This window comes from Gobius niger (assembly GCF_951799975.1).
Source record: "Gobius niger genome assembly, chromosome: 23".
NCBI lineage: Eukaryota > Metazoa > Chordata > Actinopteri > Gobiiformes > Gobiidae > Gobius > Gobius niger.
Genome location: NC_136874.1, coordinates 918,701 through 943,995, shown reverse-complemented (window position 1 = coordinate 943,995; position 25,295 = coordinate 918,701). Strand labels below are relative to the sequence as shown.

General features: G+C 47.0%; 4 protein-coding genes across 4 annotated transcripts in view; all 4 read right to left on the bottom strand.

Moving 5' to 3' along the window:
* Positions 1 to 631: 631 nt before the first annotated feature.
* LOC306981943 (uncharacterized protein) overlaps positions 632 to 25,295 on the bottom strand; it is a gene marked incomplete at its 5' end in the record, with an annotated part of 28,086 nt that continues 3,422 nt past the window's right edge. The window contains 5 exons of the mRNA XM_079581683.1: positions 632 to 834; positions 1,050 to 1,183; positions 1,224 to 1,257; positions 1,312 to 1,320; positions 1,506 to 1,543. Coding sequence (XP_079437809.1) covers positions 658 to 834; positions 1,050 to 1,183; positions 1,224 to 1,257; positions 1,312 to 1,320; positions 1,506 to 1,543 — 392 coding nt within the window. The 3' untranslated portion in view covers positions 632 to 657. The remainder of the gene's footprint in view (positions 835 to 1,049; positions 1,184 to 1,223; positions 1,258 to 1,311; positions 1,321 to 1,505; positions 1,544 to 25,295) is intronic.
* rpgrb (retinitis pigmentosa GTPase regulator b) lies at positions 2,579 to 15,738 on the bottom strand. Its single transcript, XM_079581652.1, has 15 exons — positions 15,589 to 15,738; positions 13,077 to 13,202; positions 12,766 to 12,858; positions 11,951 to 12,013; positions 11,438 to 11,593; positions 11,222 to 11,371; positions 10,872 to 11,030; positions 10,646 to 10,801; positions 7,475 to 7,599; positions 7,175 to 7,366; positions 6,943 to 7,093; positions 5,638 to 5,720; positions 5,496 to 5,555; positions 3,725 to 4,916; positions 2,579 to 3,247 (listed from the first exon to the last, which is right to left on the bottom strand). Exons 1-15 carry the CDS (start codon positions 15,617 to 15,619, stop codon positions 2,592 to 2,594), a joined length of 3,393 nt encoding a protein of 1,130 aa, XP_079437778.1. The 5' UTR covers positions 15,620 to 15,738; the 3' UTR covers positions 2,579 to 2,591.
* LOC306981875 (tubulin alpha chain-like) lies at positions 16,063 to 19,601 on the bottom strand. Its single transcript, XM_079581604.1, has 5 exons — positions 19,487 to 19,601; positions 17,839 to 18,061; positions 17,515 to 17,663; positions 17,292 to 17,444; positions 16,063 to 16,961 (listed from the first exon to the last, which is right to left on the bottom strand). The coding sequence occupies exons 1-5, from the start codon at positions 19,487 to 19,489 to the stop codon at positions 16,137 to 16,139; spliced, it is 1,353 nt and encodes a 450-aa protein (XP_079437730.1). The 5' UTR covers positions 19,490 to 19,601; the 3' UTR covers positions 16,063 to 16,136.
* On the bottom strand, positions 20,486 to 23,714 carry LOC306981876 (tubulin alpha-1A chain-like). Its single transcript, XM_079581605.1, has 5 exons — positions 23,654 to 23,714; positions 22,830 to 23,052; positions 22,348 to 22,496; positions 21,429 to 21,581; positions 20,486 to 21,331 (listed from the first exon to the last, which is right to left on the bottom strand). The coding sequence occupies exons 1-5, from the start codon at positions 23,654 to 23,656 to the stop codon at positions 20,507 to 20,509; spliced, it is 1,353 nt and encodes a 450-aa protein (XP_079437731.1). The 5' UTR covers positions 23,657 to 23,714; the 3' UTR covers positions 20,486 to 20,506.

The window sequence follows — 25,295 nt, the reverse complement described above, 5'->3', positions numbered from 1 at the left end:
TTCAGTGGATATTTATTATAAAAACATAGTTTTCAGTGTGAGCTGTGTCTTCAGTGGATATTTATTATAAAAACATAGTTTTAAGTGTGAGCTGTTTCTTCAGTGGATATTTATTGTAAAAACATTGTTTTAAGTGTGAGCTGTTTCTTCAGTGGATATTTATTGTAAAAACATAGTTTTCAGTGTGAGCTGTGTCTTCAGTGGATATTTATTATAAAACATAGTTTTAAGTGTGAGCTGTGTCTTCAGTGGATATTTATTATAAAAACATAGTTTTCAGTGTGAGCTGTGTCTTCAGTGGATATTTATTATAAAAACATAGTTTTAAGTGTGAGCTGTGTCTTCAGTGGATATTTATTATAAAAACATAGTTTTCAGTGTGAGCTGTGTCTTCGGTGGATATTTATTATAAAAACATAGTTTTAAGTGTGAGCTGTGTCTTCAGTGAATATTTATTATAAAAACATAGTTTTAAGTGTGAGCTGTGTCTTCAGTGGATATTTATTATAAAAACATAGTTTTCAGTGTGAGCTGTGTCTTCAGTGGATATTTATTATAAAAACATAGTTTTCAGTGTGAGCTGTGTCTTCAGTGGATATTTATTATAAAAACATAGTTTTCAGTGTGAGCTGTGTCTTCAGTGGACAGACCGGCCCCTCAGAGCAGCACACAGGCCCCTGACGTGGTGCTGCGCCGGGGCAGAGCTCTGCTGCCCCTGGTGTCCGGGGCGGGCGGCGCGGCAGAGGCGGATGGGGGCGGGTCCACGACGGCAGCAGGAGGCGGGGCCTGCGGTGGCTTCGGACGAGTGAAGGACAGTTTCCTGAACAGAGACCGCTGTGAAACGAGACGGACAAAGAATAGAGTATTTGCCAATATTTTAAACTCAAAACATTGTGAAATCATATATGAATCATTTCTGAGGTGAGGATATAAAGGTTTTGTGCCGAGGCCGGATCAGGGAGAGAAACCTCTGTTTATGTCAGTGTCTTATTATATTATATTATATTATATTATATTATAAATGATAGATTCATGCACATAACCTTCACCTTCTTGGAGACTCCTGATTGGTCGCTGGTGCCGCTCTCTGTCGTCTCATTGGTCGGTTGGACTGCGTCGTCGTGCGGTCGCTCTTTGGCTTCAGTCGCCTCCGTTTCTGGAGAAGCAGCAGATGAAGAAACACCTTCAACCTTCAATAAATCACCTTCACTTCCTCGTCCCACCTTTGGGCTCCTCCTCCCGAGCAGAGTCTTCCTCCAGAGCAGAGTCTTCCTCCAGAGCAGAGTCTTCCTCCCGAGCAGAGTCTTCCTCGTCCGGTTTCTGCAGCAAAACCAGACAAAGAACTTACTATTGTGCAGGTTCTGTATTCTTCATGAATAGTCTTGAACGAGGGCTTCAAAATAAAACCAGGCTTCAAAATAAAACCAGGCTTCAAAATAAAACCAGGCTTCAAAATAAAACGCTTCATTTCCTTTGACTTTCTGCTCCACGTTACACATCTGTACCTTCGAACTCGCCGCCTCCTGGACTTCTCCTGATTCCTCTGACCTGGAGCCGTCTTCATCCTCCTCCTCCTCGTCCTCCTCCTCTTCATCGTCCTGTCGTTCAAAGAAAACACTGAAATCAGCAACAAAACGGGCAGAGATCTAAACACCATTAAACCAGTTTGTAATTAAAAAAAACTGGTATCGAAAAGATGAAAGCATCAAAAGCAGGAAGTGAAAAAATCTTTAGATCCAAGTTCATCAAAACTTGAGGAAAAATTGAAAAGTTAGGTGACAAAAAAATTGGGAAAAAGTGAAAAAAAAAATGGGTGTGGGTTAAAAGTGGGGAAAAAAATGACAAATCTGAAAAAAAAGTGGCAGAAATGTAAAAAATTGTGGTGGGGGGGGGAGTGGAAACATTTTGGAAGAAATTCAATGTTAGGAAAAGGATAAATGAACATAATTGTTCTGCTTTATTTTTCTAGACAAATACTTTAGTGCTGGCATCAAAACCAAGTATGGTTAAAGTCTTGTAAATAAACTGTGCCCAAACCTCATAAAAACAACGTTTTTACACATTCACCGACCTCTTCCTCTTCTTCTGCTGTTCGCTCCTGGTTTTCTGAATCTCTCTGGCGCCACCTCTGTCAAACGCAGGCAACAACAACAGCATTAGCAGAGCAGGTTTGCAGGTCATCTTTGTACTTTGACTACATGTTTTCTACTTTCTACTACGAGACGGTGAAGCTACAGAGACAAACGTTCAGGAAACAGGAGGATCTAAAGGAGCTTTGGGAGGTCGGCGACGCCTACCTTCACCTTCAGCCTGGGCTCACTCCCAACTTTACAAATCATTCAAACAGCACAAAAACAAAAGCTTTAATGGGAAACTAAAACCACGCAACAGGCGAGAAAGTGAAGCATAAAGAGAGAGTTTTATTGTGACAAAAGTAGGAAACAGTTACAGAAAGACAAGGAGAAAACGTCACACATAAACTTTAAATAATAGAATGAAAACAGGAAGAGGCCTTCGTTTCCAAGCAGGTGGGGGGAGGAGTCAGTTGTCGTGGAAACGGCGGCTTGTCTTCACCGTGGCAACACTTCGTCTCAGAACTCCTCTGCGTCGCCCGTGGCCTGACCTCGAGCCCCTGCCCTCCGCGGCTTCCTCTTCACCTCCTCCTCACTGCTCTCCTCCTCATCACTCTCCTCCTCTTCACTTCCCGTCTCCTCCTCTTCCTCACTCTCCCCTTCCTCCTCACTGCTCTCCTCCTCTTCCTCCTCGCTCTCCTCCTCTTCACTTCCCGTCTCCTCCTCCTCCTCTTCCACGTCACTTTCCTCTTCCTCTTCACTCTCTCCTGCACTTCTATCGTTCGTGCTCTCACTCCCTTCCTCCTCCTCCTCCTCTTCACTTTCTTCTGCTGACTTATCTGCGGTGCTATCGCTTTCTTCCTCACTCTCCTCCTCCTCTTCTTCCTCTCCTTCTTCCTCACTTTTTCCTGCAGTGCTCTCACTGGCCTCCTCCTCCTCGCTCTCCTGATTCGTGCTCCCACTCTCCTCCTCCTCCTCTTCACTTTCTGCAGACTTCTTCACCGTACTCTCACTCCCTTCCTCCTCCTCCTCTTCCTCTTCACTTTCTGCAGACTTCTTTACCGTACTCTCACTCCCTTCCTCCTCTTCCTCGCTCTCTTCTTCTGCAGACTTCTTCACCGTGCTTCCGCTCTCCTCCTCACTTTCTGCAGATTTCTTTGCTGTACTCTCGCTCCCTCCCTCCTCCTCTTCCTCACTGCCTTCTTCCTCGCTTTTCTTCGCTGTACTCTCACTCCCTCCCTCCTCCTCTTCCTCACTGCCTCCTCCCTCGCTTTTCTTCGCCGTACTCTCACTCCCTCCCTCCTCCTCTTCCTCACTGCCTCCTCCCTCGCTTTTCTTCGCTGTACTCTCGCTCCCTCCCTCCTCCTCTTCCTCACTGCCTCCTCCCTCGCTTTTCTTCGCTGTACTCTCACTCCCTCCCTCCTCCTCTTCCTCACTGCCTCCTCCCTCGCTTTTCTTCGCCGTACTCTCACTCCCTCCCTCCTCCTCTTCCTCACTGCCTTCTTCCTCGCTTTTCTTCGCTGTACTCTCGCTCCCTCCCTCCTCCTCTTCCTCACTGCCTTCTTCCTCGCTTTTCTTCGCTGTACTCTCACTCCCTCCCTCCTCCTCTTCCTCACTGCCTCCTCCCTCGCTTTTCTTCGCCGTACTCTCACTCCCTCCCTCCTCCTCCTCCTCGTCTTCCACTTCGCTCACGTCCGCGCTCGTTCTCTGCTCGTCTTCCTCCTTCCCGGTCGTCCTCCTCTTCCTCCCGCTCTCCTCCGTGACGTCGGGGCTCTCCGGGATGACGTTGATGCTCACGCCGGCCTCCCTCTCGGACTCGCTCCTCGCCGTCAGCGCGGTCACTAACGTCGCTCCGGCCGCCAGCGCCGCCGCTCCGGCTAACAGCCCCGCCCGGCCCCCCGCCCCGCCCCCCGCCTCCGACTCGCTCGTCTGAGATTCCTTCTTCACACTTTTCGAATGATCTGTTTTGGCTTTTTCAGACTTCTTCTCCTTTTTGCCCAGGCTTTTCTCATCTTTTGTGTCTTTCTTTCGTGCCACGCCTTTAACCCGGGACTCAGTAACGCTGCTCCCTAAGCTACGATCCACTGAACTCTCCTTTTTGCCCAGGCTTTTCTCATCTTTTCCCTTTGTGTCTTTCTTTCGTGCCACGCCTTTAACCTGCGACTCAGTAACGCTGCTCCCTAAGCTACGATCCACTGAACTCTCCTTTTTGCCCAGGCTTTTCTCATCTTTTGTGTCTTTCTTTCGTGCCACGCCTTTAACCTGCGACTCGCTAATGCTGCTCCCTAAGCTACGATCCACTGAACTCTCCTTTTTGCCCAGGCTTTTCTCATCTTTCCCCTTTGTGTCTTTCTTTCGTGCCCCTCCTTTAACCCGGGACTCGCCGGCGCTGCTCCCTAAGCTACGATCCACTGAACTCTCCTTTTTGCCCAGGCTTTTCTCATCTTTTGTGTCTTTCTTCCGTGCCACGCCTTTAACCTGCGACTCGCTAATGCTGCTCCCCACTGAACTCTCCTTTTTGACTTTATTTTTGGCTCGTCGACGGCCCAGGTTTACAGAATCGGTGACGCTGCTCTCTGAGCTCAGCCGGCTCTGGACCTTCACGGGCAGCAGCTCTTTCTGAGACTCCGATCTCACATTCAGAGCTTTGTTTTCAGAGCCCTTTCCCGCCTCAGGCTGGAGCGTTCTGACCGTGACCCGCCTGTTCTCTTTATCTTGTTTCTGATTGGCCGGTTTCAGTCTCTGGGCGTGGCTGGGAACGTTTGAGGTGGAAGACGTGGAGTTCCTCTGGTTGCGGAGCTGCTCTTTCTGGAGTTTCGCGTCCTTACCGTGTTTCCGTTTCCTCTGAGCGAGCGCGAAGGCCAGAGTGGAGAGAGGAGCGTTAGAGCAAAGCAACGGAAACAGAGACAAAAGAGCAAAGACACGAGTAAGAGAAAACCACCACATCACAGACGCTGTCGACACGTCTCAGCGGAACAAGAGCCAAGAACAGAGAGTTTAACATGTTTATTACAACATGTTTGTCTCTGTGAGTCGGAGATTTCCATGTTCAACAGTTTAGAAAAGGTTCAAAACATTTAGAACATTTATTTTTGGGGGGAAAAGTGTGAAAAAGTTTGTAAAATGTGGATATTTTTTTTCAAAAATCGTTCTGAAATGTTTCTACAATTTTAATTTGATAATTTCAGAAAAAAAAGACAGAAAAGATTGGAAATGTTGGAAAAAAATGTGAATAACGTATAATAAAAGTAAAAGAACAGAAAACTTGTACTGCACTTTTCCTTATATTTAAGGCATTAAACTGCAGCTAAAGTCTGACTCTGACATCTCCACAGCCAGATGTTTTCCCTCAGCGTCTCGCCTTCAGATCCAGAATCACTGTAACATCTAAGAAGCGACTGAAGAGAAGAGACAGATGTTTACCTTCTGCACTGGGGACAGGGAGAGGCTTTTATCGTTGGGGTTCATCTCCATCATGTGGGTCTGGACACACACAGAAACACAGAAACACATAAATATATCATATAATATACTGTATATGAGTGTTTCCTGTTGTTTGTCTCACCATGTTCATGAAGTCTGTGGTGTCTCCTAAACCGGCCGCGCTCTCCGAGTCCGTCAGGCTGTCGGCCATGCTGACCGTCTCCCCTGGAACACAAACCTCCATGTCCATCATCGCATTCACAGATTCAACGACTTTCTCTGCTTCAGGCTTCTATTAACTCCTGTAGGTACTCAATATACAGTAACTCCTGTAAGTACTCAATATACAGTAACTCCTATAGACACTCAATATACAGTAACTCCTATAGATACTCAATATACAGTAACTCCTGTAGGTACTCAATATACAGTCACTCCTGTAGATACTCAATATACAGTCACTCCTGTAGGTACTCAATATACAGTAACTCCTATAGACACTCAATATACAGTCACTCCTGTAGGTACTCAATATACAGTAACTCCTATAGACACTCAATATACAGTAACTCCTATAGATACTCAATATACAGTAACTCCTATAGATACTCAATATACAGTAACTCCTGTAGATACTCAATATACAGTAACTCCTATAGATACTCAATATACAGTAACTCCTGTAGATACTCAATATACAGTAACTCCTATAGATACTCAATATACAGTAACTCCTATAGATACTCAATATACAGTCACTCCTGTAGGTACTCGGGCTTTATATTGACTCTCTCTCATTTGCAGGTTTGTTGTGAAAAACAAGTCTAGTTTTCCAAATGTCTGGTCTCTAATCCTGTCGACTAAAATATCTGCAGATGTTTAGTCACAGTCTGAGTCTCACTTTAGTCATGAAAATATTACTTTGATAATGAGTTTAACAGTATTAAAGGGGGGTATTCTGCAAAATTGACTTTTTCAAGCTTTCCATCATGTTATTCTGTCACTCCCTCATTAAAAACATGCCTGAAGTGTTGCCTTGGCACATTCACATATTTCTGAGTAATCTGTAAAAACTCTGATGGCGGCCATTTTAGGGATAGGTTTGCCTGAGTCCTCCTAGGAACGCCCCCACCTCCTGGAGACGCCTCCGAGCTTTGGTCACCAGCCGAGTAACCAACCACTGCTCCTCAGCAGAACCCCCTCCCCACTGATGCCACAGACAGCGTGTGGAGGGGGCGTGTCTAAAGGCTCAGAGGTTCTTAAAGAGACAGAGGCCTATTTCAAGACATTCACTACAGCCATTTTGACAGAGACATTTTATACAAGGCAGTTATTCTAATTTACTGCATTTACAGACCAACAGAAGGTTTGTCATCATTGTAGTGAGATATAGACTGGTGCTATGGGACTGGAAAAAGCAGAACACCCCCTCTTTATATGAGCGTACCCTTCTGTCCTTTGCTCTGAACCTTCCTCTGTTCCTCTGCGGTTGATCGGTTGACTTTCTGATTGGCGGAAAGGGGCGGGACCAGCCCGGTCGTGGTCACAGACATGGGAAGACTTCGGAAAATGGCCCCGAACTGCTCCGGGGACCTGTCCTGTGGGGAGACGACACAGAGTCCTGAGTTTGTGTTGATCTTGAGCGTTGTAGAGTGTTTAAAGATCCGCGGTGGACCCACCCTCTCCCTGCGGCGCACCCGGGCGGAGAGGCTCCGGTCCAGGCTGCAGGAGTCCGTGGTGTGGCCCAGAAGCTCCACGTACGGCCGCTCCAAGAAGTCCTCAGTGCGATCGTCTTCCTCCAGACTCAGCTCCTGCTCCGCGTCCTGCCGCGGCCTCGCCAGCACCACCATGTGACAGCCGCCGCACGCCACCTGCAGGCGGGACGCGGGTACATCAATCCCTTACTCTGTGACAGGCCGGTCCTTTACTTAAGATCATTCCTTTCTCTTTTTACAGACAATACTTTTCTATTCACTCACGGCTCGGACGCTGAACTTGAGGAAGCGCGGACACAGCGTGGGCTTGAACTGGTTGGTGAAGTTCTCCTCCCCCAGGGCCAGCTTCCCGTGTCGGCCGTCGCCAAAGGTGTAGAGCAAACCGCTGTCTGCGCAGAACACGTCAGCATTCAGAAAACTCCACAATCACAAGGGTTTATACAAGTCAGATGAACAGAACTGAGTGTAAACAGGCTCATACAGGGCGGGACAAAGCGAGTGGTTCACCTGTGACGAGGGCGGGGTGTCATTAATCTAAAGTCTGAGTATTGTAAAGCGTGTGGTTCACCTGTGACGAGGGCGGGGTGTCATTAACCTAAAGTCTGAGTATTGTAAAGCGAGTGGTTCACTTGTGACGAGGGCGGGGTGTCATTAACCTAAAGTTTGAGTATTGTAAAGCGAGTGGTTCACCTGTGACGAGGGCGGGGCGTCATTAACCTAAAGTCTGAGTATTGTAAAGCGTGTGGTTCACCTGTGACGAGGGCGGGGTGTCATTAATCTAAAGTCTGAGTATTGTAAAGCGTGTGGTTCACCTGTGACGAGGGCGGGGTGTCATTAACCTAAAGTCTGAGTATTGTAAAGTGTGTGGTTCACCTGTGACGAGGGCGGGGTGTCATTAATCTAAAGTCTGAGTATTGTAAAGCGTGTGGTTCACCTGTGACGAGGGCGGGGTGTCATTAATCTAAAGTCTGAGTATTGTAAAGTGTGTGGTTCACCTGTGACGAGGGCGGGGTGTCATTAATCTAAAGTCTGAGTATTGTAAAGCGAGTGGTTCACCTGTGACGAGGGCGGGGTGTCATTAACCTAAAGTCTGAGTATCGTAAAGCGTGTGGTTCACCTGTGACGAGGGCGGGGTGTCATTAATCTAAAGTCTGAGTATTGTAAAGCGTGTGGTTCACCTGTGACGAGGGCGGGGTGTCATTAATCTAAAGTCTGAGTATCGTAAAGCGTGTGGTTCACCTGTGACGAGGGCGGGGTGTCATTAATCTAAAGTCTGAGTATTGTAAAGCGAGTGGTTCACCTGTGACGAGGGCGGGGTGTCATTAATCTAAAGTCTGAGTATTGTAAAGTGTGTGGTTCACCTGTGACGAGGGCGGGGTGTCATTAACCTAAAGTTTGAGTATTGTAAAGCGAGTGGTTCACCTGTGACGAGGGCGGGGTGTCATTAACCTAAAGTCTGAGTATTGTAAAGCGTGTGGTTCACCTGTGACGAGGGCGGGGTGTCATTAATCTAAAGTCTGAGTATTGTAAAGCGTGTGGTTCACCTGTGACGAGGGCGGGGTGTCATTAATCTAAAGTCTGAGTATTGTAAAGTGTGTGGTTCACCTGTGACGAGGGCGGGGTGTCATTAACCTAAAGTTTGAGTATTGTAAAGCGAGTGGTTCACCTGTGACGAGGGCGGGGTGTCATTAACCTAAAGTCTGAGTATTGTAAAGCGTGTGGTTCACCTGTGACGAGGGCGGGGTGTCATTAATCTAAAGTCTGAGTATTGTAAAGCGAGTGGTTCACCTGTGACGAGGGCGGGGTGTCATTAATCTAAAGTCTGAGTATTGTAAAGCGAGTGGTTCACCTGTGACGAGGGCGGGGTGTCATTAATCTAAAGTCTGAGTATTGTAAAGCGAGTGGTTCACCTGTGACGAGGGCGGGGTGTCATTAATCTAAAGTCTGAGTATTGTAAAGTGTGTGGTTCACCTGTGACGAGGGCGGGGTGTCATTAATCTAAAGTCTGAGTATTGTAAAGCGAGTGGTTCACCTGTGACGAGGGCGGGGTGTCATTAACCTAAAGTTTGAGTATTGTAAAGCGAGTGGTTCACCTGTGACGAGGGCGGGGTGTCATTAACCTAAAGTCTGAGTATTGTAAAGCGTGTGGTTCACCTGTGACGAGGGCGGGGTGTCATTAATCTAAAGTCTGAGTATTGTAAAGCGTGTGGTTCACCTGTGACGAGGGCGGGGTGTCATTAATCTAAAGTCTGAGTATTGTAAAGTGTGTGGTTCACCTGTGACGAGGGCGGGGTGTCATTAACCTAAAGTTTGAGTATTGTAAAGCGAGTGGTTCACCTGTGACGAGGGCGGGGTGTCATTAACCTAAAGTCTGAGTATTGTAAAGCGTGTGGTTCACCTGTGACGAGGGCGGGGTGTCATTAATCTAAAGTTTGAGTATTGTAAAGCGTGTGGTTCACCTGTGATGAGGGCGGGGTGTCATTAACCTACAGTCTGAGTATTGTAAAGCGAGTGGTTCACCTGTGACGAGGGCGGGGTGTCAATAATCTAAAGTCTGAGTATTGTAAAGTGTGTGGTTCACCTGTGACGAGGGCGGGGTGTCATTAATCTAAAGTCTGAGTATTGTAAAGTGTGTGGTTCACCTGTGACGAGGGCGGGGTGTCATTAACCTAAAGTTTGAGTATTGTAAAGCGAGTGGTTCACCTGTGACGAGGGCGGGGTGTCATTAACCTAAAGTCTGAGTATTGTAAAGCGAGTGGTTCACCTGTGACGAGGGCGGGGTGTCATTAACCTAAAGTTTGAGTATTGTAAAGTGTGTGGTTCACCTGTGACGAGGGCGGGGTGTCATTAATCTAAAGTTTGAGTATTGTAAAGCGTGTGGTTCACCTGTGATGAGGGCGGGGTGTCATTAACCTACAGTCTGAGTATTGTAAAGCGAGTGGTTCACCTGTGACGAGGGCGGGGTGTCATTAACCTAAAGTTTGAGTATTGTAAAGCGAGTGGTTCACCTGTGACGAGGGCGGTGTGTCATTAATCTAAAGTCTGAGTATTGTAAAGCGAGTGGTTCACCTGTGACGAGGGCGGGGTGTCATTAACCTAAAGTTTGAGTATTGTAAAGTGTGTGGTTCACCTGTGACGAGGGCGGTGTGTCATTAATCTAAAGTTTGAGTATTGTAAAGTGTGTGGTTCACCTGTGACGAGGGCGGTGTGTCACTAACCTAAAGTTTGAGTATTGTAAAGTGTGTGGTTCACCTGTGACGAGGGCGGGGTGTCATTAATCTAAAGTCTGAGTATTGTAAAGCGTGTGGTTCACCTGTGACGAGGGCGGGGTGTCATTAACCTAAAGTCTGAGTATTGTAAAGCGTGTGGTTCACCTGTGACGAGGGCGGTGTGTCACTAACCTAAAGTTTGAGTATTGTAAAGTGTGTGGTTCACCTGTGACGAGGGCGGTGTGGTTCTCGCCGCAGCTCACGTGACTCACTCGGCCCTTTCTGAAGTGTTCCACGTGACGCGGGTGTCGGGACTCGAAGATGAAGGTGCCGTGTCCGAGCTGCCCGTACTGTCCCAGGCCGAAGGTGAACACGTCCTCGTCTGAAAACCCAATAACACATGTTTATATCATTACACAATCAAATAATAAATGTAATGCCTGGATATTTACCTGTGAGGGCGACCGTGTGCCCACCCCCGCAGCACACCTGCCTCACCGGGTCGCTGATGGCTTTGACCTTCTGTGGGAGTCTGTGCCCGCTCAGCTGGTCCGTACTCAGGCCCAGTTTACCACAGTCCCGCTCCCCAAACGTGTACAAGCCTCCGTCCGCTGGAAACAAAACCGCCATACTGTACATTTGAACATCTTCCATACAGCAACTTCAATATGCTACTGCTGAATGAGTTATTTTCATACTGCAGTTATAGTTTTAGATTTAAACTTGTACACGTTTACTTCTGGGACATCATTGGAGTCCGTTAAAGGCGGTATTGGACATGTTTTGTGTGAATCCTCCTCACCTGTGACCAGAGCGGAGTGGTAGTACCCGCAGGACACCGAGTGGACGGGACGGCCCACAGACACCTCCTGAGGGGCGGTGGCGTGGCCCTGAGCGCCCAGTCCGATCTGCCCCTCCGAGTTATCGCCCCACATGAACAGCCGCCCGCTCTCTTTGACACAAGAACAGTTTAGCATCTTAGTTTGAATGTTGTTAGTCTGATTTAGGAGGCGTTTACCTGTGAGCGCGGCCGACGTGTTGGAGCCGGCAGCGAGCATTCTGATTGGTTCGCTGGAGTCGAGGTGGATTCTGTGGAAGGTCGAGCGCTCCTCGCAGTCTCCGAGCCCCAGCTGCCCCTCGCTGTTCCCGCCGCTCGCAAACAGCTTCCCATCAGCTGCAACACCCAGGCGCTTTACTATACAACTTTCACAACGATAAAGACTCAGGAGTAGGGCTGGCACCGTTAAAACACACCACTCTGGCACTGAACAAAAAAAAATAAAAGTATCGAAAGCAAGAAGCCAAAAGCCAAATATCTTTAGATCCAAGCTGTGATGCTGTTGGACCAGGGGCAGCATTCGTCAATAATCTTTTATGGAATAAATGACAAATATTTTACAATAGGTATCGAAGAGAGTATCGTCCAGGTATCAGTATCGAAAACCAAGTATTGTTAAAGCATCGAATGGGATAAAAATGAACGGTATCCAGCCCTAATGATGAAAGACAATGATGTGGCGTAAAGACCGACCTGTGCAGACCAGAGTGTGGTTCCTCCCACAGGCCACTAGGTGGACCCTCTCCGACTTCAGGGCTGAGAAAATCCACAGAAAATCCACAAGGTCAAAGGTTTTCTAATCGGCTGATATACCACACAAAGCAAATAAAGTGATCGGTAGCATTAGCACAGCTTTAGCATTCAGTAACTAGAGCAGCAGATCAGAACGGAATCTATCGAGTTTATCACCAATGTCAAGAAATGTGGAAAAAACATCTAAAGAGATAAGTTATTTGAAAAATAAAATAAGACATTGGGGGAAATTTAGAAAACATTTGTGAGAAAAAAAAATTGGGAAAATTTAATGAAAGTTTAGGAAAAATTGGGGGAAATTTGGAAAAACAAATTGGGGGAAAAATGCAGAAAGCTTTTTCCTGCCGTTTTTTAGTCTGTTCATCTTTTTGAGCGACAAAGCGATGTAATTTAAGATGTTTACAGCACATTTTGACATTTCTGATCTTTATCGAGAAAGTCCCCAACAATACTGATATTTTTTTGTCTAAATCACTAACACTAATCAGTGACAGGGGGACAGATCAGCGAGAATGAGGGGTAAGAATTTTAGAATCAATCTGAAGAAGCTCCTGAAGCCAGTGAGGGACTGGTGACAGAGTTAAAGTCCGTATATGAAGTCTGTTTTTGTTGCTCCAGTTAAGTGAAAGTCTCTGAAAATATCCTCTGAAGCCTCTTCTTGTCCCACTTCCCTCTGAAGTGTCTATAAACAGCTCTGCAGCTGCGAGTGACGTCTCCGTGAACCGAACGGGAGGATTCTGGGTAAAAACACTGACCTTTGACGCAGGTGGGTTTGGACACGGTGACCTTGGAGCCCAGGCCCAGCTGGCCCCAGTTATTGCTGCCGAACACGAACAGCTTCCCGTTTTCTGCAGAGAGAGACACGACTGTACTTGAACCACAGCTGGGGTAAAGGAGTACAGTTACTTTGAGGTCATTTTACTTAAGTACAAGTCAAACTCGCCCAATATGAGTGAAACACAAGCAGCAGGAAGTGATAACGTGGTCTGTGTGGGACTAAACCATGTAATACAGACATTTTACACACGGTAATGGTAACGTAACACATGTTTCTGAGGAGCCGTACCGGTGATGAAGGCGGTGTGCTCATCTCCACAGGCCATTCTCAGGGGGACGTCATGTTTCAGCCAGAACTTACTGGGAACGTTGTCGGCAAATTTGCTTTTGCCAAAAGTGTAAACTGCCCCGGACTCTGTAAGAGAAGATAAAACAAGTCAATAGATAAAACTTATTTAGATTTTCTTTATGACAAACAATGAAGCCACTAAATCAATGTGTTTAATATAATTTCACAACAGGAGGAGGGGGGGGGTCTCTTTTCAGGGTTGGTGAGAGAAAACCGCCAGACTCTGAACATGAGCTCCAGAGTTAGCGAGCTCTTAACCCCCGCTTTAAACAAGCACACTTTCTCCAGTTCCACTTTACCCAAATCTAACACCTTCATGAAAAAAGTCTCAAAATAGCAACGAAAAAGTGACAAACAATGAACAGTGAAAAAGCAACAAAAACATGATGAAAACACAAAAAAGCGACATCATAAACATAAAATTAGGATCCGTTTTGTAGTCCACTAAACACGTCTAAAACTAAATGTATTGTATTAAACAAAAAGTGTGTTGATCAGACACCAATACTCTTCCTCTGTCACTAGGGAGAGCACTAGTGGAGCAGGTCTCATTAAAGCTATGGGTGTCAGACTGGATCAGTCATTGTCTTGGTCAGATCAGATTAATCATATTGTTGGTATGATGGGAAAAGGTAAAGCTATGGCAAAGAATGTTCTGCTTAAAACTGCCCAACTCCTGTTCTGAAGCTGTTGTCCAAAGCATAGTATTGTCTCACCTACATCACTGCCCTATAGTGTGGTCCAAAGCTCCACAAAAGCATCTTCAGAGACTTCAGATCAGAGAACAGAGCAGCTCGAGTTGTGCTTCACTGTCCACTCCACACTAATGTCTGTGAGATGCTCAGGAGACCAAACTACAGGCCAGGCTCCTCATGTTCATGCACAAAGTTCTGATGGACAAACAGCCCACTTTTTAGTTTAACAAACTCTTATTCAGCGGGTGTTGTCACAGATTTGTGACTCGCCAAGTGACGACAAACTCTGGTTGTTCCCAGACCCAAAAGTAACTCAATGAGAAGAACTGTTCTGTACAGAGGAGCAAACGCCTGGAACTCACTTCCTTTTAATATTAGAAATACTAAAAGTAAACCACACTTCAAGCTGAAAGTAAAAGGTCAATGAGCTCAGTACATGTGAGCATAGTCACCGTGTGTTATATGTGTCCTATAAGTGTCCTGTATGTGTCCTATAAGGCTGCATGATTATATGAAATGTGTAACATTCATGTATTCTGTTCTAACTGTTTTGTAATTTTATATTGTGTCAGGACCCCAGGAAGACTAGCAACCTCTTGTGGGCGCTAATGGGGATCCTAATAAAGAATAAAGTCCTTAGCTTTCAAATGAGGCTAGGTTACTTTATATGTACCCGTATGAAAATTAGTTTGGCAAGAAACCCAGTCGAACATTACAACACGTTATACAAAGATAAACATCACATACATGTTTAAATATACAAAGTGCTCGACATACTAACAGGCCTTTGCTAATGACACACCTGAAACTGAAGCCGCTGGACAGTAACAAAGGGGCGGTTAAATCCCTACTTGTTCATCAAGGCACCGTTTTGCTCTTCAGTTGAGAAGCTTTTAGATTTGGGTAAAGCCCAACTGGAGAAAATGTGCTCTGTTCAATGTGATGCACTTGGTAAGAGTTTGAAACTGCAGTGGTTTAGTTTCACCTTCAGAACGGTCTGTATCAGAAGGAAAGGGAAAACGAGTCACATAAATGATCGATATATAACGATAAATCTATGAAGATGTGTTTATATGCAACAAAACTGACTCTGAAACTTGTGACAGCACTAACCCCCCCACTTTTAAGGATAACACAGCTTGTGCTAATTGTCAGGGTGTAAAGTATTTAACATGTTATTCCAAACTTGGTGTAAAAGTGCATCATTATAGTGTATTTATTTACATCTTCTGCTACAGAATGTGGGGCAGTTTACACTTTAGTACAAATACATTGATACAGCCCCTGAACAGTTCTGCCATCTCCATCATTTCTTTATATTGATAATTTATGCTAATTTAAACAACTAACTAGTGGTTTATCCCGTTTCTGATACAAACCGTCCTGAAAGTGAGCTTGAACGGTCTAGTTCTGTTGAAAACGCATATTTACGACACCACTTCCAGTAGTAGCTGCGATATGACCGGGACAAACCGAAACATTAGCAAACTAAAGCGCGCCAACTCTGCCAAACTATCACCAAGTGCCTCAAACATGTGAGAGTAACACAACACGACAGGGAATGAACAATTCGAGCTGTTTAAACAGTGCTGTGAAGCCTGGAGGTCTTTTAAAGCGTAATGAGAAGAGTTTGTAGCCGTTAAGACGCTAACTCTGGAACTCCGTTAGCATGAGGCTAAAGCTAACGCCCGTTACGGCAGAACGTCATGTTTCCGGACACGGACAGCGGTTTAAAGTGTGTGAATAACGGAAATTACCTGGAATATCATCTTCCACCTCCCCGGCCATCCCTCTGCTCCGTGTGCACGAGTTTAATCCGCTTTTCCCTCGTCTGGGGGCGTGTTGTTGCTAGATACAACCCGGAAGAACACATTCGGTCGCCTTGACTACGGTCGTATCACGTGGACAATTTTTTTCTTCTTAAACTGTCTAGACTTGCAACTTTTTCAAGAAATCGTAGTTTATTTTATGTTTAATACATAATTTATTAATGTTTACTTTTCAGGCAGTTAATGTTCAGCCATGATTGATTTTAGGGTTTTCTCCTGGAGTTCCTCATTGCAGCCATACTATTTAGGATCCCCATGAACCACCATTTTCCAGACCAATAAACATGCGAACTACCAGAGGATCAATGCAAACGAGTCAATAATGTGGGGTAAAGTTAGACACACCCAATCCCTTTGGACGATAACACTTTTCTATAAACACCAGAAAGACAAACACGTGAATTGGTTTATTTGCTTTTTATTTATTTGCTCAAGTTAACAGCGTAATGGAATGTGCACATTTCTCTTGGGGTTTTTTAGTACTCTTCTCCTTCCTCGTCTTCGTCTCCCACGCTGTCCATGCCCACCTCCTCGTAATCCTTCTCCAGAGCGGCCATATCCTCCCGGGCCTCGGAGAACTCCCCCTCCTCCATGCCCTCGCCCACGTACCAGTGCACGAAGGCCCTCTTGGCGTACATGAGGTCGAACTTGTGGTCGAGCCGCGCCCAGGCCTCTGCGATGGCGGTGGTGTTGCTCAGCATGCACACGGCCCTCTGCACTTTGGCCAGGTCTCCTCCGGGCACCACTGTGGGCGGCTGGTAGTTGATGCCCACCTTGAAGCCCGTGGGGCACCAGTCCACGAACTGGATGGAGCGTTTGGTCTTGATGGTGGCGATGGCGGAGTTGACGTCTTTGGGGACGACGTCTCCGCGGTACAGAAGACAACACGCCATGTATTTGCCGTGGCGAGGGTCGCACTTCACCATCTGATTGGCCGGTTCGAAGCAGGCGTTTGTGATGTCGGCCACAGACAGCTGCTCGTGGTAGGCCTTCTCTGCGGAGATGACCGGGGCGTAGGTGGCGAGGGGGAAGTGGATGCGAGGGTAGGGCACCAAGTTGGTCTGGAACTCCGTGAGGTCCACGTTCAGGGCGCCGTCGAAGCGCAGAGACGCCGTGATGGAGGACACGATCTGCCCGATCAGACGGTTCAGGTTGGTGTAAGAGGGACGCTCGATGTCCAGGTTCCTGCGGCAGATGTCGTAGATGGCCTCGTTGTCCACCATGAAGGCACAGTCGGAGTGCTCCAGGGTGGTGTGGGTGGTCAGGATGGAGTTGTAGGGCTCCACCACCGCAGTGGACACCTGAAACCAAAGGATCATTACTATCAGTTCATTTGGACAGTCCCTGAAACTCCAGTTCCTCAGCTCGTGTTTGCACCGGACAGTGTCAGGACTAACCTGGTAGCTTTGTATCTCGCACTTTTAAGAAATGGCCTTTGAGTTTCCAGAAAAACGCATTACAAGGTTGAAACTCAATGAAGCTCCATAAATTGAATAAAATGTATAAAGGTGAACTAAATGCAATGTGCAGTCTGGTATAAACAGGACCCAGCCCTAGTCAGAAAACAGGCCTATATTTAAAAAGTACCAGATCTTTGTGGCTTCATCACCAACTGTTGTGCCAGGGCTCACCTGTGGAGCTGGGTACACGGCGAACTCCAGCTTAGACTTCTTCCCGTAGTCGACGGAGAGGCGCTCCATGAGCAGAGACGTGAAGCCGGAGCCGGTGCCTCCTCCGAACGAGTGGAAGATGAGGAAGCCCTGCAGCCCGGTGCACTGGTCAGCCTGCGGACACAAAACGGGTCAGACACGTTCTCTGATGGAACGCGGGGTTCGAGCGGCGAGGCGTACGCACCAGTTTGCGAACTCTGTCCAGGACGATGTCGATGATCTCTTTGCCGATGGTGTAGTGTCCGCGGGCGTAGTTATTGGCGGCATCTTCCTTCCCGGTGATCAGCTGCTCGGGGTGGAAGAGCTGTCGGTAAGTGCCGGTGCGCACCTCGTCTGGAAACAAGAGCAGGCAAACTTAACACACTTGACAACTCACAGGGGGTGGCCTTGTGTTTTAAAGATAGTTCTGGGGCATTAATGTCTTGTTTTTCATGGCATTCACTTCCCCGCCTCAGTGTATTGAACTACTAAGTGTCATGGCTGAAAACAGGACTCGTTTATGCCTCACCTATAACCGTGGGCTCCAAGTCGATGAACACGGCTCTGGGCACGTGTTTCCCGGCTCCCGTCTCACTGAAAAACGTATTGAACGAGTCGTCTCCGCCTCCGAGCGTCTTGTCGCTGGGCATCTGACCGTCGGGCTGGATGCCGTGCTCCAGGCAGTACAGCTCCCAGCATGCATTGCCCATCTGGACACCGGCCTGGCCCACGTGCATGGAAATACACTCACGCTGTAAAAGAGGGGGGACAAAGGTCAGGCAAATGCAAATATGAATCACGCGCCTTAATCTTTATGGCTTTAGCAGGGCCGCTGTGTCACGTAAGAGCCGCGTTACTGCAGGGGGAGGCAAGTCGGGGCGGTTCCCGTTATGAGACTTTGGCACGCACTTTGGCACAGTTTAGTAGAGGGACGTGATTACGCAGCAAGCCCCTCCGCGACATTTTTTTTCCTAGGATGGGAAAGGCCGACATTCGCAGCCAATGAGTGGAGCTACAACCATGACGTCACCTCAACAAAACTACGCTAGCTTAACATTCTAACCCCCGCCTGAACTAAGCACATGTTCTGCAGATACCCGGATCGAAAATCGTATGACAAAAAAAAAAAAAAAAGTAAAAAAAAAAAAAAGTACAACTAAAAGCAAAAAAATAAAACTACGGAAATGCAAGAAGAAAAAAAGTGTCGAGAAAAACGCGGCGACAATGTGGCAGTTAAGATCACATTTGTGGGTCTTAGCTTTCAAATGAGGCATCCACTGCTGCTCTCCAGTCAAGGAGCTTTCAGATTTGAGTAAAGCAGAACTGGACAAAATGGTTCAGATAGGGGTTAAGAGATTAAACTAATCCAAACTAACCGCATACTAGACCCTAATCCTACACTTAATGTATATAGCAATAGCGTAGTCTCGACCAATCAGGGAGTCGATATGCAAATGTGGCCTTTCCCATCCTAGGAAAAAAAAATGGCGTCCGATCCTTGGCGGAAAAAAAAATGCTAAAGCTAAAGCAAAATAACCCGCTTAATCACTCCCCTCCCGCGGATCGGCCCACAAACGAGCAGAAAACCGGTGAAAACCCACCGGGGGAGGGCCGGGGGAATAAGTTAAGCCGGAAAAAGGTGCGCCTCCCTCCCCCACAGCGCCAAAACGCCATGGGCTGCTTAAAATGATGGCGCCTCGTGGTTTAGGCCAACACCCCAGCGCGCATTCTCTTGTGGATTTGAGGATTGCCGAGCCCAAAAACGCATCACAAACCCGGCTGCTTTTAGATTTCAAGCCCACGCATTAAAACAACGTCATTAGAGTCGCCAAAAGTTCGACGTGAAGCTACTGCAGATTTATTTCCATCACGATACGAGGCCTGCGAAGCGAAACGCAGATGAATGTTCGGAATCTAGCTTCTGTAGAATCGACCTTGCTGCGTCACAAAGAGAATTTGACTGTGGAAAAATGGGGGGAAAGGCGTTTCTCAAACAGTTCCCTCCGATTTCCCGAACAACTGCGTCATGACAAAAGTTGCGCAGGAGTTCCCGCCGGTAAAGCTCGAAAAAAGACTGAATAAAAAACACGTTTCTCTGAATCTCGAGGCTGGCCGGAAGTAGGAAAGTGCTGCTCTACTGTATGAAGAAAAACGGGGAGATAACGGTAATGACTCACCATTTTGTTGACTGTTTTCTCCTCTACACCGACTGTAATGCGTCTGTCGTAAAGGCAGCTCACAATGGCAGCGGGAAGACGGGATTTTCTTTTTATACTTTTGTGGCGGGGGGCGTGGTCCGTGCGTCAGTTTGAACGTGCTTGAGCGGGAGCGGAAACGGGGCGTAATGCGGAAGTACATGAATTTTGATAGTCACGATTATTTCAAAAAATATATTTACTTTTATCAACACACAAGGCGTCACTTAGCGTTAGGTACAAATACAGTTAACCAAGAAAGTGACGCAAACGCAACAAAAAGACTAACTGATAAAAATGTGTGACGAAAAAGCAACATAAAGAGTGACCGAAAAATTCTTATGTGATCTTATAGATTTTTGAACTGATGACAATAAACACAATTAAAATTATAAATACATATCATTTAACCAGACATTAAATCTGATTTATGTAGTTTTTAGGAACCACTGGTGACACTAAAACAACTCGGGACCCCATTACATGAAGTTATTCCCTCTTATGCTATTTTAGGGCAAAACTACTTCTAAAACACTTTTTAAAATCAAGTTAATAGGTATTTTAGATGCTTATAATTAATATTTGAAAGGATTCACATTATATGCTGCTATACACTGAAAAATATTCTAAAAATAGGAGCATTTTTATTTCTATTTCATCTTAAAATCATCTGGCGACCCCCACTTTAGGAACCCCTGGTGTAGAGAGAGGATGTGGGTCGGTTTCTTCCTTTTTGTTCATATTTCCTTTTCTTTGTATTTGATAAAAAAAATAAAGAAACATACGTTTATTTGTTGTTTAACAGAATCCTTTGTGTGACTGCAGTGCAGAGGACACGGCTTTTACTGTTACTGTATAAATATCCCCAAAATAAGAACAGACTTTTGTGAAAGTGACACATTTTATTAGATAAAAGTGAGTGAAACGGCACAGGGAAAGAAACAGACAAAACTTATATCAATGTAGTTTACTGTGACTCTTTTCCACACACGGCGAAGACGCCTAGTACTCCTCTCCCTCCTCCTCCTCCCCCTCGATGCTGTCCGTGCCCACCTCCTCGTAATCCTTCTCCAGAGCGGCCATATCCTCCCGGGCCTCGGAGAACTCCCCCTCCTCCATGCCCTCGCCCACGTACCAGTGCACGAAGGCCCTCTTGGCGTACATGAGGTCGAACTTGTGGTCGAGCCGCGCCCAGGCCTCTGCGATGGCGGTGGTGTTGCTCAGCATGCACACGGCCCTCTGCACTTTGGCCAGGTCTCCTCCGGGCACCACTGTGGGCGGCTGGTAGTTGATGCCCACCTTGAAGCCCGTGGGGCACCAGTCCACGAACTGGATGGTGCGTTTGGTTTTGATGGTGGCGATGGCGGAGTTGACGTCTTTGGGGACGACGTCTCCGCGGTACAGAAGACAACACGCCATGTATTTGCCGTGGCGAGGGTCGCACTTCACCATCTGATTGGCCGGTTCGAAGCAGGCGTTGGTGATCTCGGCCACGGACAGCTGCTCGTGGTAGGCCTTCTCTGCGGAGATGACCGGGGCGTAGGTGGCGAGGGGGAAGTGGATGCGAGGGTAGGGCACCAGATTGGTCTGGAACTCCGTGAGGTCCACGTTCAGGGCGCCGTCGAAGCGCAGAGACGCCGTGATGGAGGACACGATCTGCCCGATCAGACGGTTCAGGTTGGTGTAGGTGGGACGCTCGATGTCCAGGTTCCTGCGGCAGATGTCGTAGATGGCCTCGTTGTCCACCATGAAGGCACAGTCGGAGTGCTCCAGGGTGGTGTGGGTGGTCAGGATGGAGTTGTAGGGCTCCACCACCGCAGTGGACACCTGAAACCAAAGAATCATCACAGACGTTACAGTTTTCTAAATTTGTCTCCACTTTTTTAAATGTTTTTTTTTTTTTCAGAAACACCGGCACTCTCACCTGTGGCGCCGGGTAAATGGCGAACTCCAGCTTAGACTTCTTCCCGTAGTCGACGGAGAGGCGCTCCATCAGCAGAGACGTGAAGCCGGAGCCGGTGCCTCCTCCGAACGAGTGGAAGATCAGGAAGCCCTGCAGCCCGGTGCACTGGTCAGCCTGCGGACACAGAGTACAGAGTGTGAGGAGCACTGGTCACCCTGCGGACACAGAGTACAGAGTGTGAGGAGCACTGGTCAGCCTGCGGACACAGAGTACAGAGTGTGAGGTGCACTGGTCAGCCTGCGGACACAGAGTACAGAGTGTGAGGAGCACTGGTCAGCCTGCGGGCACAGAGTACAGAGTGTGAGGAGCACTGGTCAGCCTGCGGACACAGAGTACAGAGTGTGAGGTGCACTGGTCAGCCTGCGGACACAGAGTACAGAGTGTGAGGAGCACTGGTCAGCCTGCGGACACAGAGTACAGAGTGTGAGGAGCACTGGTCAGCCTGCGGACACAGAGTACAGAGTGTGAGGAGCACTGGTCAGCCTGCGGACACAGAGTACAGAGTGTGAGGTGCACTGGTCAGCCTGCAGACACAGAGTACAGAGTGTGAGGTGCACTGGTCAGCCTGCGGACGCAGAGTACAGAGTGTGAGGTGCACTGGTCAGCCTGCGGACACAGAGTACAGAGTGTGAGGTGCACTGGTCAGCCTGCGGACACAGAGTACAGAGTGTGAGGAGCACTGGTCAGCCTGCAGACACAGAGTACAGAGTGTGAGGAGCACTGGTCAGCCTGCAGACACAGAGTACAGAGTGTGAGGAGCACTGGTCAGCCTGCAGACACAGAGTACAGAGTGTGAGGTGCACTGGTCAGCCTGCGGACACAGAGTGCAGAGTGTGAGGCGTTCAGGGGCAGCGTAAATACCTCCGCTCTCTGCACTCACCAGTTTGCGGATGCGGTCCAGCACCAGGTCGATGATCTCCTTGCCGATGGTGTAGTGCCCGCGGGCGTAGTTGTTGGCGGCGTCCTCCTTCCCGGTGATCAGCTGCTCCGGGTGGAACAGCTGCCGGTACGTGCCGGTGCGCACCTCGTCTGGACACAAAACATTCAAACCAAGTGAATAAAGAGATCGGCCAATGTCCAGGCTGAGCTTAATTTAACCTCTTACCCCCCACCCGCGTAGGCCAGTGTAACGGCTCATTTGAAAGCTAAGACCTACAAAACTCATCTAAGCTTTGCCCTTTGACCTTCAGTGTGGAAACATCTGTATGGTTCATAATCTGCGATGTTTGTTGGCTAATGCTACCGCTAACTGTCTCCACACATGCTCGTACATCTACGGTAGCGCCCCCCAGTGGTTAGCTCGTGTGCTGCTCTGTGGCTATGACTCCCTCACGTATAAATGGACGGGCCCTGCTCTCTGACCGATCACCGTGGGCTCCAGGTCCACGAACACGGCTCTGGGCACGTGTTTCCCGGCTCCCGTCTCGCTGAAGAAGGTGTTGAAGGAGTCGTCTCCGCCGCCGATCGTCTTGTCGCTCGGCATCTGGCCGTCGGGCTGGATGCCGTGCTCCAGGCAGTACAGCTCCCAGCATGCATTGCCGATCTGAGCGCCGGCCTGGCCCACGTGCACGGAGATACACTCGCGCTGCGGAGACGAGGAAAACATTCAGCTCATTATGATCAGACTTTATTAATTAGTACATTTTACAGCTCAGGAAAATCCTACATCTTTTTATCTACAGAGCAACAGGCAGAATGAATACAACAGCACGATATACTGGCAAAAAAAATATAAAAGTCAGTTAAAATCACTTTTGTAGGTCTTAGCTTTCAAATGAGGCGTTACACTGTTGCTCTCCAGTCCAGAAGCTTTTAGATTTGGGTAAAGCCGAACAGGAGAAAATGCCCTCGGTCAGAACGATGTTTGACGCTGGGATACAAAAGGGAGTGTTTGAAGCTTCTGCATAGTTAATGAATCTCTAATATGTTAATAATTCATCCAATTATGTTCAGTTTGTGACCAAGTTTTCTTTTATTTGGCTTTAAAAGGTTTAGACCTAAAATAAGTAAGTTCATCAGCTGATGCAACAGAAGAATCTCCACAATAAAGTCTTTATCGCCTCAGCCTAAAACAAAAGTTACAGATGTGCGTAAATCATTCAGTCAGAGCTAAAATCCTGCAGTACGTTGCACATATATATTGTATATTATCCTGTATATATATATTATATATATATTGGTCCTACCATGTCGAAGCAGAGGTCGTAGAAGTGGCGTTTGAGGAAATGCCGTTTGTTTCTCCGAGTCCGGTGTCTTTATAATCCAGGGCGTCTCCACGGCAACGGCGTCTGTGGAAACCGGATCCTGAGAGATTAACAAACACCGGTCACTCATCAACACCGCGGCGTCATGGCAACGAGAGAGGACGACTGTAAGGGGAGAGTCAGGGGTATGAAAGAACCCCCCCGGTGACACCCACTATTCTTACTTTATCTCATTTATACATGAGAAAACAAAAACATTTACCTTCGACAGGTCGACTACACCAATATAACAATAGAAAAATACATGGAAACTTTTACCAAGCATCTGGACTCTTGGTCCATGTTTTACAAAGTCGTTTTGTTATATTCCATATTAAATATTACATCTTCACCTCCTTTCTTTGTTAGTGACTTCAGCTGGACATCGTTACATTATTATCGATACCAGTTCTTTAAAGATACTTGGTTTTTCATACCGATACCTGAACGATACTTTTTCTGATACCGATACTAAAATATGTGTCGTCGCCAACCAGAAAACAATAAGCTGCACATTTACAATATCGGGTTCATCTCCAATGTCACGAAACGTGGGGAAAATGGGGAATAATTTGGGAAAAAATGACGGGAAATTGTGTTAGAAAAAAACAATACAAAATTGGTATGAATAGGGAAGATATTAGTATTTAAATATGAGCAAAAATGAGGGACAAAGTAGAAAAAACGTAAGTGAAAAAAATGTGACAAATATTGGACAAAAAACAAACCTCGCTTCCATCAGTCTACCTCAGGGCACCTGTGGCTACTATAGCAGCTTACCCTTACTGAGTCTGGAGTGAATGAATAAAGCGCGACATTGTAAAGCGCTTTGTAAGACTAATGCAGGATTATTCCTGTTATTGTTAACCCCTTCACCCCCGCTCTGAGATTTGTCTCTCTTGGTGAACGTGTGAGGGACAAAGTGGCTTTAACTCTTCACTCTGTCTCCGGGACAGAGGCCGAGAAACTGTATCCGAGCTCGTACGAGGAGCTCCAGTTACAGCGCGACACGTGAGACGCACACGCCCGAGCAGCTCAGCAGGATGAGGTCACAGGTTCTAGTCCCAGGTTCTAGTCCTGGTCACAGGGTTTCTTTAGCAATGACTCAAGATCTCGCCGCTCAATAGACTGGCTCTTTTTAATCTAACTGTAATATAAGTACAGCCAATCATCTAGAATTACAAAGGCAGAGAAATGTACACTTTGCTAAAGGTGTTTGTGAATAAAAGTGAAAACAAAGAGGCTGTAACTGTCTGACAAATCATTTTAGTTTTTTACGACTTGAAGTGAATTTTTGGCCTGATCACAAAAACAATCGTCACAAAAAACAAATACATGTCGGCCCATTTTGTTTCCTGGTCATTTTGATCAGTACAAAAGTAGATTAAGTTTAGGCAGATTTCTTCTTGAATAAACACAACTATCTTGGGGTTTTCAAAGGAGAAATAAAATGAGGTAAAAGTGGTAAAGAGCCGCCTCTGGTCCTTAAGAAACAATGAATGATAAACTACAGAACATTTTAATCTTAATTCTATTGTTTTGCATTTGTTTGTTGGTGGCTCTGGGTCTATAACTGACAAGCAAT

Bases quoted from the DNA above. Each gene is read 5' to 3' on its own strand.
- rpgrb (XM_079581652.1), bottom strand. From the start codon at position 15,619: ATGGCCGGGGAGGTGGAAGATGATATTCCAG. The intron at 7,600-10,645 runs GTGAACCACACA...TGTTCTGCGCAG, and splicing joins CCACACCGCCCTCGTCACAG to ACAGCGGTTTGCTCTACACC. The intron at 4,917-5,495 runs GTAAACATCTGT...GCGCTCGCTCAG, and splicing joins CCCTGTCCCCAGTGCAGAAG to AGGAAACGGAAACACGGTAA.
- LOC306981875 (XM_079581604.1), bottom strand. The intron at 17,664-17,838 runs GTGAGGCATAAA...TCTTGTTTCCAG, and splicing joins CTTGGAGCCCACGGTTATAG to ACGAGGTGCGCACCGGCACT. The intron at 16,962-17,291 runs GTGAGCCCTGGC...CTTTGGTTTCAG, and splicing joins CCGTGTACCCAGCTCCACAG to GTGTCCACTGCGGTGGTGGA.
- LOC306981876 (XM_079581605.1), bottom strand. The intron at 22,497-22,829 runs GTCAGAGAGCAG...TTTTGTGTCCAG, and splicing joins CCTGGAGCCCACGGTGATCG to ACGAGGTGCGCACCGGCACG. The intron at 21,332-21,428 runs GTGAGAGTGCCG...CTTTGGTTTCAG, and splicing joins CCATTTACCCGGCGCCACAG to GTGTCCACTGCGGTGGTGGA.